At 47.9% G+C, this 11626-nt stretch overlaps 1 protein-coding gene across 1 annotated transcript in view; it reads right to left on the bottom strand.

The window, feature by feature from the left end:
* Positions 1-11626, bottom strand: part of WSCD1 (WSC domain containing 1) — a 22389-nt gene that overhangs the window by 9473 nt on the left and 1290 nt on the right. The window contains exons 2-4 of the mRNA XM_010159996.1: positions 7489-7603; positions 5329-5513; positions 2116-2237 (exon numbers count right to left, since the gene is read on the bottom strand). Coding sequence (XP_010158298.1) covers positions 2116-2237; positions 5329-5513; positions 7489-7603 — 422 coding nt within the window. The remainder of the gene's footprint in view (positions 1-2115; positions 2238-5328; positions 5514-7488; positions 7604-11626) is intronic.

Genomic DNA, 11626 nt, shown 5'->3' with positions numbered 1-11626 from the left:
TGTGAGGGAAAGAATAAATGAGAGAGGTACCGAACCTTTTCTTCGCCTTCCTTCAGTACTTTTTCCCCTTAATGTTATCATTTCTGCAGTCCTCTGCATGCCCTCTGTGCAGAAGGAGTCTGTTTGGATAAGCCCTCAGAACACCCGCTTTGCTGATGGCTTTCTCACACAAGCTTCCTCAGGCAAACACACCTTGACTCCACCTCTGGAAAGGCACTCGCTGTTCTGCAGAGATGGACGGTTTCCTGCATCCTGCGGCTCTCCTCTATCCTTGACCTGTTCGAATGTCATGCTAATGCGATACATTTTGGTTGTGGTCTTTTCCCCATCCTTCCACTTTTTGGCAGCATGGCCAGAAAACCTTGAAGGAACTGCACTTCTGAAAATCCACTTATTTAGAAAAGTAATCTACCAAAAACCAGGATGGCGTGACTCTGCTTAAAAACACTGACCTCATGTCTGAGCAGGTCTGCAAACAACTTCTCCAGATACTTCATACCGTTCTCCCAGATAGAGAAGCAATAATTAATTGCACTTCATCAGTATGTATTAATACAATGATGTTACACGTGGGTAAACTGACACAGAAAGATCAAGGGTTTTTTTCCCCACCCATTAAACAATAGATTAATGGCAGAGCTTGGAAAGAATCGGTCATGAATTCCTGCTTTACTGAACATTTATATGCACAGAGGATGTGAGAGTGTGTTTGTATGCATGTTTGCAGTTTCACTGCAATTCGCTGCACAGTTAATTCCATGATGCGTTCTTAAAACACTGATGAGCTGGTACAGGGGATATGTTGACTGGGAAAAGCTTTCCCTCTCTACCTAGTAATTAAGAAGATTTGTTTTTCATGCCTTAATAGTTTTAATCAGTTTTGTGATGCTAGAAGACAAAGTAATTGAATGTTCAGTTTAGTGCATGAGGCTGAATGTGGCTGTAGGCTCAATTTGACCACATAGTGAACCCTCCCCTGTACAAAAAAATAAGCCCCATGGGAGTGGGCAGGAAGGGAACCAACTGCAGCAACACCACTAAAGCAGAGGCCAAACATTCCCTCCTGTGGGGGCACCCAAATCCATCAAAGTCAAACTCTTTTCAGTTCTTAAATCCACGGTCTTACTCTGTGGTAAGTGTGGAGGATGAGCGAAGGTGATGCTTCAGGCCAAGAGCGTGCACAAGGACAGCAGACGTTAGCATCTCCCTTCTCACCTTCTGTCCAAAAGCCAGTAAGCACATGACTGACTTCATTTCTTGCTTTGCTGTAGTCATATATTGGCATGGAGTTGCATCATGATTCCATTTAAAATGAAAATAAGTAAGATTTAAGCTATGTAGGGTATAGTGAAAGTGCTATAATTCTTCTGGTGTGGAAAGAGCCACATTTGTATAAAAGTACCAGGAATGTCTGCCTGCTTTCACTGTGCTTATCTGCTAAATTTTTCTTGGGCAGCTTTTTTTATATTTAAGATAGTATCCCGTTCCTAGCCAACAGTTACACACAGGTATATAAATGGTGTGTAGATCCCTCAGCATTAAACCCTTTGTGAGTTACGGCGGTGCCTGCTGCTGCACGGCCAAGGAGCCTGAGACCACCTTGCAGGGGAGTGTGCAGGGCTGCACAAAGCAGAGGGTGCTGGGAACGCTTCTCCCCGCCCTGCCCACGCGTGGCTGCCCAAGAGCTGAGTGGAGACCAGCTCTCTGGAGGGCACCGGAGCCAAGTTTTGGGTGCTGCCAGCCCACGTCCGCCCTCGGCAACGTGTCTCCCCGTGAGCTGCAGCCACCGAGACCTCCCCTGGGGTCAGACCTGGCACTGGGCTTGGTTTGTGACACGGAACTGGTATTGATTTCCTCATGGTCGACACTCATCCCTTCGAACGGCTTTTCTGTGCACCAAGTTAGTGGCATCACTGGCTTTCCCTCCCACCTTCCCCACTCGAGAGTGGCTGGACCAGATGCATCACTGGGTATTTACTCTGATGAGTTTTGCCCTTTAGAAACTCATTTACAAATTCAAAGCTCTAAGGCACTAATCTCTACTATTCCCTTAGTAGATTAAAATTTAAAGTAACAAAAAAAGAAGAAAGGATGTGAAATGAGAACTGTTCTTACTTTCTTGGAGCAAAATTCAGAGCACATCTCCACCGTCAAATTGGGCTGTATCAAAGAGGCTGGAAAGGTGTCTGTTAAATTTTCTGGAGCTCTAAAACATCCTCGATAGATAACATTCCTCCCTGCAGGGATATGAAATAGGTTTCTCTTGAGAAAACAATGTCCGTAGTATCCTGCCTCATTCACAAAGAACAATATTAGGTTCAGAAGCTTAAAATAATAAAATAAATTTTATATTCCAAATGCTGTAGAGGTAAGAGAAACCATGACATATGCTAGGAAAATGTGTTGCAAATCCTGTGTTACTGCAAGGAGCACATGCCTTTAGCTTTGTACTAACCACTGCAAGTAGGGCTGCAGCAAAGAGTTTAAATTAAATTCCACCAGTGGAGGGCATTGCTATTGTTTGCAAGTCCCAGTTTTCCTCTGAAGACATGCTTTCCCCTGAAAGACTTAAAAGCCCCGATAAAAAATCTACAAAGCTTCCCATGATCTGCACCAGTAAAGGAAAGGAATTGAAATGAATCCTGAAAGCCCCCACAGGGACCCACCTTCCTGCACATCTGCTCAGTTGCTGAGCTATCCCTCTTCTCTTCCCACTCTGTTTTTTCAGGGCAAGGGAGTTTGCTGCAGCCTTCAAAATCTAAACTAGGCTTTTGTAAGCTGTTCAGGGAGAACAGCTTTCTTCAAGTCTTCAGCATCAGCCTCTGATCTCTCCTGCTCCTCTATAAATGCCACAGACCTTGACAGAATTGCTCCGTTTTTTGCATCACTGTGATGGAAGTCAGAATTTGGCCCAAAACAAGCAGCAATACAATTTTCCCTCCTCCTTGAGAGAAATGTCCCCTGACAGAACCAAATGAAAACCCAAAGCTGTTGTGGAAAGTCACCACCCCAGGTGAGGCTGTGCATTTGCACAGATGAACTAATGGCAGTGACAAAAATAACGTGTGTCTGGTTAGAAAAGAAAGAAGTCTGCATGTTGTACAACATTTCTGTAACTCTGAGGATTTGGTGGGCTTTACAAAGGTGGAAAACGCTTTTACTTCATTGCTCTGTTAATAACTCTATGGACAGAATTTGCCTACCATGACTCAACAGGGAGAAAGGGGGATTTGAGAATGAATTTGGGTCTTCTGAGTCCTGGTCTGCACCCACTGGCTACCTTACACAATACTCGCCAGAACTGATGGGGAAATGTATTGTGCTGGATGACAGGAGAGGTGCAGTGCGGTTTTGAAGGAAAAAATTTAGTTCTGCAGAAGGGCCCAGATTCTCCAGCATAAGCCAAGAGCAATCTAAAAAGAAGCTGTTCAAACCAGTTACTAGAAGCAATGCTGTATCTTTGGGACCACCCAGGAGATGTGAAAATAAAACAACTTGATCTAAGTTGGGGGAAAACAGAAGTCTCCCTGGGACCTGCCAGCATGGCACCAAAGAACAGAGGAACAGAAGTGTTTTGGCTTCTCACGATTCTATGAGAAGTCTTCCTACTAAATCTCACACTAATATTTAATTCCTGAAACAAAATGTTTGCGAACACGTTTAGTGTTGTCTCACCAGGTCAGGAAGAACTGCCTGTGTCAGTGCTTGGGGAGTGAGCAGGGTTCGCAGAGAACCCATGGATGACACTGGAAACGTGCTGTATTTCTGACGTCTGCCTGCTTTCTGGGGAAGGATGGCCTAATCCTGCCCTGAGGAAAAGGGCATTCTGTGCCACAGCGATCCCCAGGCTGCAATAACTGCAGCCTTTGAGCTTCGCTGCACGTAACGTGTCCCGCAGCACGGGAGCTGCGCGCTTCACGGTGCCCTTGGAGCCAGCGTGGGAAGGGGGAAGTGAGGGGCAGGGAGGGGAGCCAGCAAACCCCGTGTCTAGGAGGGTTAAATGGAGGTGCCACTGGACCTACTCTGCACAAGGAGAAGCCTTATGCGAGGTCTGTTCTCTGTATTTTACATAGTGTAAATCATGGATGCTGCTTACGGTTTCAGAGTTTCTTTCCAAGATACTTGTTCATCGTGATTAATACTTCTGTTGGCCCCTCAGCTAGCTTGTGTCAGTGGGATTCTTCAAACAGTCAAATATCAGGTATTACTACGGGCAAACAAAATACAAATCTAGCTTCAGGCTAGACTAATTTGATGACTAATCCATTAATACTTAAGAAAAAAATAAATGCTGCCTTTTCCTGTGAAATATGTATATATATTTTATGCTGAAGATTTAAACAGTGATGCATGTCCTGGGAAACCTGCCAATGTGCCTGTCAGCCTGACACTAGCAATTTAGGTCTGTGTACCTTTGATATATAATTTATATGTAGCTGGGTGGATTATTGTACAAACCTTGACTTGTCTTTAAGAAGAAATGAAATACCATCAATACTGGCACAACCTAAGGTCTTGGTGCTTCTTCTCAGCAAATAACATCCGTTAAGGTCTTGTGAGATTGCCAAAAGTAAAGACTGCTCGGCTGTTCAGATATTCTATGTGGTTTGTGTTGGCCCAAAGGTTTAGCTGTTCTATCTACCATGGTACCTAATTGAATGAAGAGTAACTGTTCTCATCTAAAGACAAAACAAAATCCCAACCGGCTCTAGAAGTCCATGGAAGAGCAAAATTCTGTGGCCTCATTTCTGTCGCTTAGGAAAGTTGGTGTGCCTCTCGCTGTGGCCTCTACTTACTCTCCTGCTGCAGTCACATAGCACTTATTTTGTTTAGGATCATTTCTAGGGTATGAATGCCTAGGGTGGCATTCATACGAGTGCTTTTATGCCCTTCCGTTATAAGGCACCCACTTACACGGTCGTTTCTGAAACACAAGTGGGTCTGTCCCTCAGCAACAGGGGTGAAAGGCAGTAGTTTTGCAGCTGAAATTCCACTGCAATTGCAGTCTCTTGGCACAGTATTTTGCTTCTTCCCCAGTGACACTAACTTTCCACAGGGCAGCTCTGAAGCAGCCATGCCAGGCACGTCTCGCCACTGAGGCGGTGAGCAGTGCTGCTATTTTGGGAAGCAGCCAGGGATGGGACTGGCAGCAAATGGACATGGTGCCCTGTGGGCACCTTTGTGCTTTGCTGTTTCAAACTCTGGTGACAAAGGGAGTGAGCCAAGCAGCAGGGACAGCCCGTGTGCTCAGCCCGGCCATGGCATCTCCACCCACGGGTGAGCGTCGCTCCTGGGGAGAGCAGCCTCTCTGGTCACACACCCACTTACTTCGTCTCGCTCCTGCCCGCAGCTCCTCCACCCTGTAGACAGAGAGCCGGTTCACCCCTCCGCAGACGGAGCCCTTTTCCCCCTTGCACTCGCTGTTGCACTCCTCAGGCTTCGCGGGGGTTGCTGGCAGCTTGTTCCCACAGTAGCACTCTGCTCCGTAGGCCAGGCCTGCGTAGGTGTAAGCCCTGTGGGGAACAAAACCAGGCAGTGTCGGTACCGGCACCCCCTCTATTCCCAAATTTACACCTAACGGAGGCAGGAGCCTGTCCCCGCGTAGAGCACACTCTCTTGCTGCCCTGCTCCAGAGATGGAGCCAGGCCGGGGGACCAGTGTGGCCTCTTCAAGGTGGGCAGCCACCCGGTACCACAGGCAACGGCAGGGAGTGGTGGTGGTCAGAGTCTGCCCAGTGTGGCCTGCCCGGGCCTGGGGCAGTCCTCGGAAGGGCAAGGGGGCCTTTGCCTCCCCGTGTGGGTGTCTGAGCGACAGCCTCATTCCTAGCTGTGCAGACAGGGTCATGCCATTCCTGAGGGAGCGCAGCTTGCCTTCACTCACCTGGTGCTGCAGACACGATGGCCTCACCACTGGGGGTGGTGCCGCCCCCACTCAGAGCTACCACATCAGGTTTTGATCAGAAATCCTTAGGACACTTTAAAGTGACAAAGGTTCTGTTAACTGATATTTAGAATTGGACATTTTGGGTCCAGTCAGGTGATTTTCAAACACTCGAACCAAGGCGAGGCCATTGCTCAGTCAGCAGGCCCAGGGCGCTCCTGCCTCTCCTGAGATGCCCAAGCTACAGCCTGCATCCCTCAACCGCGCCAGCTCCCGGAATGGTCGCTGCAGGCTGCCAACGCCTCCTGTGCGGTGTGGAAGCACTGTCCAGTCTGGGTGGGCACTCCTCATGGTGCAGGAGCCAGCGCTTGCATGGAAGCGGAAGCCTGTGGTCCCCGTGTGCAGACCCTTGGGTCCCTTTTGCAGGGTGAAGCACTTCCCTGGGCTTCTCTCAACAACAGCAAGCAGGTGTCATGCCCACAGAGGATGCCTGAGGGTCTCTCCAGCCAGGCCCACAGCTGACCCTTCCTTCATGCAAGGGACAACTCTCTCTGGAGCATCTTTGCGTGGCTGCAGGGGACTGGGCTGGAACCCCCCCATTCTGTATCTGAAAAGCCAGCGACACGGGGTTAAGCTGCAGCTCGGGCACCCCTGAAGCAATGGGTTCCATGTGTACTGCGTTGCACTACAGACCAGAGGAGGCAAATTCACAGGAATAGCTCTCAATTGCATTGTTTCTTCTGCTTTCTTTTGTGCTTGGACATCTTTTTAATAAATATTTTCATACAGTCCTGCTGCAGGTACCAGTGACTGTCCCCTGGCTGACCAGGGCAGGCAGAGCGGTGGCAGGAGCCATGCCTGCCTGTTCCCTGGTAGCTCTGCGGGCTGTGCTGGGAATAGCCCCGCTCCCTATCACGCACGCCGTCGTCTTGCTCTCTCCTGTTTCTGGCAGTGTGAGTTTGTTCATAGGTTTTTTTAATATTTTAGATCAAAGATTTGGGCTACAGGGCAGTATCTAACAAATATCTAACAAAGGTTATCTAACAAAATGGTAATTTTTGACCAGGACAACAGAACATGTATTCTAAGTACCCATGCTATTATAAAGGGATATGCAGCAGTGAAATAGTCTACTTTAAGCCAGGTAGCAGAGCTGTGCCATGTCTGAAGGTATGAGTGTGCTGGTTGTAGTCAGGACAGAGTTAACTCTCCTCACAGTGGCTGGTATGAGGCTGGGTTTCTGGATTTACCCTGAGAAAAGTACTGACAAGGTGTCTTCTTAGCTGGTGCTGGTCAGAGCTTGCACCAAATTCAGGGTCTTTCCCAGCTTCTGATACTGCAGCTGTGTTCCCAGCTTTCTCACCACAGACAGTGTGGGGGGACACACAGCCCAGACAGCCGACCCAGACTGACCGCAGGAGGATTTCATTCCATAGCACATTATGCCTGGTACATAAGTGGGGGGTGGGCTTGGGGGCCATTACAATGAGATAATCACAGTTTTCAGAAATGCTGTATGTTAAACATATGAATGCTTTTCCCATTTAAAATTTAGTCTCGCTTTCTTGTCAGAAAAAAGAAAACTTGCAGTGAAAAAATACGACTCACCTCTCAGCACAAGCTTCCTGACAGTGAGATACTGTCATTTTTCTTAAGTCATAAAACACGGCTCCCTTCAGCGTCCTCTCCCTTGAATCATCAGAGAAGCATCCCACGTAGGTGCCTGTGTGCAAGACCAGAGTTAGGCAATGTGCAAGGGACGGAGACCGGGGAGAGGGAAAAAACCATCCAGCGGCAATCCAACACTGTAAATTGCAAACACGGCTGTATTGGATCGAGTCAAAACCTGCCTGGGGTCCTGCCTGCTCTGCAGACCTGTCCACTGGTACTGAACCTTTGTGGGTGCTATTGAAGCACCCGTAAGTTCAAAGGTCCAACGGAAATGAACAGAAGGTAAATCAGACGTTTCCCCTACCTAGGTTGGTTTAAGCAGATCTGCCTTCGCAGACCAGGAGTCTGCAACCGCCCCACAGCCATGGTTACCGCAGGCGACTGCCATCCGCTCAACTCCCTTGGTGACAAAGCATGGCAAATTTCTAACGTAAAGAAGGTAGTCTTCAAAATGGTTTAAACTTGGAGAAATCCTGTTGGATTTCTCCCACGTTTTCTTGAAAATCTCTGGATGGGAATACGGTACTGCAAGAGAATTATTAAGAAAATCAATTTTCTTTGGGTACATCGAGTTATGCTAAAGCCATATGGAAAGATAACTTCAGTTCTAACGAGGCAGCACCGTCTAGCTATCGCATTGAACTATCTCTTTCTCTCCAGTGCAAATGAATCTTTTAAAATACATCTCACTTCACTTAGCATATGAAAGATAAATATTTCTCTTAGACTGCATCCTATGTTAAGCCTCTTTTTTGTTGTCATGAACAAAATACTATAAAAATCCAGCCCATTTTTTAATATATGATTGGAAGGGTGATGTGGAGTCCCACTATTATACAGCAATTGTGTGTCTATAAGTACATTTTTATCATTAAAATACGAAGGAAAAAAAGGAAATTTGATTTTAGAAGTAGCAGTAGCGAGATGATAACACAGGGAAATTAAATAACATGAGCTGTGGACAGGAAGAGAATATATGATGAAAGATGAAACCGAAAAGCATTATATTAACAGTAAAATAATCCAGAAGAAAAACTAAAGTCCAAGCCACTCTAGCAGAGACTTTGGAGGTAGGATTAATAAATCAAACATTTAAATATTACAAACACAACAGTAGATTCAAAGACCTGCACACTGGCAATTTGCAAACATGCAATTAGAAAATTCACAAGCTGTGAATACACACCCACAGCATGCTGTTAACGAGATGGGAGTCACGCACCTGCAATAAGGATGTTCTACATTTTACTGAAGACTTTTGATTTGGGTACTTTCAATCAAACCAGCAGCAGCAAACTCAGTGTATAGGGCCAAAGTGCCCGAGTCGGGAGACAGGGGCAGGCCAGCCGGCACAGGCAGTGCCTGCCCTCCTCCCTGCATCCCTCCCACACCGCCGGCCGGAATCTCTCATTCACATCCTCCTGTGAATGAGTCACAGAGAGACTCTGAGGTCTTAGAATACAATGTCATGTCAGTGACCCAGTCCCTGTCCCCTCTGCATCCGGAGCAATGGCATAACCAGGCTGGGGAAACAATGTGACACATTCTACCTCCTGGAAGTGTTTGTAACTAAGAATTTTAACTTTTTACCTAACAAATTCCTGTTGTCATTTGTTGCACTAGGAGTATTTGCCAGTCTCCCTGGCAGACTAAGATTTGGTCCCTACCCTGAGCCACTTGCAGTGTAAGCAGGCAAGACAGCTTGACTTGGAGAAAAATAAGAAGGCGACTTGAATTTTGTCACCCTGGGCTGCACGATCCTGGGTGGACCCAGAGCAACGCCAAGCGAGCCGGGCAGCCTTCACAACACGCTGGAGCAGGTGCTGTGGTTCTGCCTCAGGTCCGAGGTCTGCCCTGGGGATCCCGCCGAGGGCTGGCTCATGTCCACGTGTGAGCACGGGCAGAGCGGCCGTGCCGCGTCGGGAAGCACAGGGTTAGGAGGGTGGCACTGATGAGGAACGCACAAATACAGCCTCAGCAGCGAGGCAGCGTGCCGCTTTATGGAGCGGGAACCGCAGGGCAACGCTGAAACTTTAACAAGCATTATAACCACGGAGGAGTTAATTACATCTTGGAAGGGATCCATAATGAAATAATAAGCCTGTAAGTTTACTAGGAGAACTGAGGGGGGAAGGTAACATGCTCTACATAGGTAGTTAACTTTTTAATTGATAATAATTTCCAAAGGCATTCCAATGCTTGTTAACAATACTGTTATTAATAATGTCATTTCATGTTCAGTCAGATATTCAAATGATGCATATTTGAATCAACACAGTTCAGTGGGATGCAGCTATACATAGTCCTTCTGGCTCCCCTCCGTCAGCAGTTAGAACTTGAGTAAGGCCCTAGCTTAAAGGCTGACATGAGCAGCAGCCTCAACTAACTTCATGGAGAATTTTTGAAATTGATCTTTTTGGTTTTAATTGAAGATTTAAAGAACGGTTCATACTCTTCTTGGTATTAGAGTAGCTCATAAAGACTCACCACATTTCTCTAATTTTTAATCTATTCTTTCATGCATCAGGGGGGAAAAAATCTCCAAATGCCAGAGGGACTACAGCCGCCCAAGCAGCTCTAGGGATGGGAGGAACAGGCATGCTGTCTTCATGCAGTCAGGACTAGGGAAGGGGCAGAGCCGAAGGGCTCATGAGCACTTGCTCACGAGCCAGGTTTACTTCACTGAACCCACTGAAACTACCAGTGCTGCCAGAGCACATGCAGCATGGAAGAACAGAACTTGGGGCATCCGGGGCCAGTGAACGCAATGTGCCCTTTTCCACTGTACTGTTGTCTCTTCTCCCCACCCCGCCTCCCCCTGCCCAGGCACCACCCTGGTTAAATCATCAGCCTCTACCGAGCAGCTGAGACCAGGGTGCCGGTTGATTTCAAAAGAGTGAAAAATTAAATGCATATTCAATATTGCGTTTATGAGGTACAGGTACAAAACCGGTAGCCTGGAAGGTCTGTGTGATGCTTTTCTGCAACTTTAATAAGTAAGAAAAGCTTATTGCCGTGACCAAAAGTCAGCAAAAGGCGTACTTGCTGGAGGTGAAGGTACATCTTCCTCCCACACAGAGTTGGCAGTGTCTGCGTTCAGCCCTTCCCAGTGTAGGGATGTGGACAGGACCCCTCCCCAAAGCTTTCCGCTCCCCTGCCCCAGGCTTGGTCCCTGGGACACGGGATGGAGTAGCTGCAACCTCATGTTTCACGCTAATCCAGGGGCTGTCAGTAGGCTCTGAGCACCCAGGCTATGTGCTCAGGGTATGTCACGAAACACGGCGGGGTTCTCTGGGAGACACCTGCACCCTGCAGCCTACCTGCCATCAAAACCTGCTAGCAGTGGGATCTCATGAAGTGCCTGTGGAGCACTGCGGGAAGCTCCAGCTTGGTGCTCCAGGTAACTCCAGCGGCTGCGGCTTGCCTGACTCAGCGGTGTGACTCACCTCCGACACACCATCGCTGTCACCCGCCTGTTGCCATTTCTAACAATTCACTCAGTAGGAGTCAGGAGGTGGCACCCGTTTTGTGGGATTTTGCAGCAGGTGCCCCTTTGTTTGGGTAAATTTATTCAACAAACTAAAGAGCAGTTTATTAATGTGGTGTCTAGTCATCCAGATCCCATTCCTTTTTTCATTGCTGGTGAAACACCTCCAAGAACAACTAGTTCTTCTGAAAAGGCAATGGATCAAAGATCTCAAAGTCACAGTTTGGTGCTGTAGCCTTGACAGCGTAGTCAGTCACCTAGCTTAAATTCTGATGCTTTCTGGGGGGGGGGCTCCTCAAGGGGTCTGTCTGTTCCCTGGGGATGCTCAGCCTTCGGAGGTGACTGCAGAGTTGGGGCTCCAGCTTCCTGCTGCACAGCAAGAAACTCAGCTGTGCAACTTCCCAACACAGTGGGCACCTGCCTTTGTCCGCCTCCCCAGAGCGTGTCAGGAGCCCAGCGAGGGGATGCTGTCCCAAATTTGCCTGGGATGATGCAGCTCGGGGGGGCAGGGGTCATAAGGATATAAAGCCATGCAGGAAATGTGAACATCTACAGACTCCCGTAGCACAGCTTCTCCGCTTGCTCTGG

Source organism: Eurypyga helias, unplaced genomic scaffold (assembly GCF_000690775.1).
Source record: "Eurypyga helias isolate BGI_N326 unplaced genomic scaffold, ASM69077v1 scaffold1331, whole genome shotgun sequence".
In the NCBI taxonomy this organism is placed as follows: domain Eukaryota; kingdom Metazoa; phylum Chordata; class Aves; order Eurypygiformes; family Eurypygidae; genus Eurypyga; species Eurypyga helias.
This window is presented reverse-complemented; position numbering and strand designations above follow the sequence as displayed.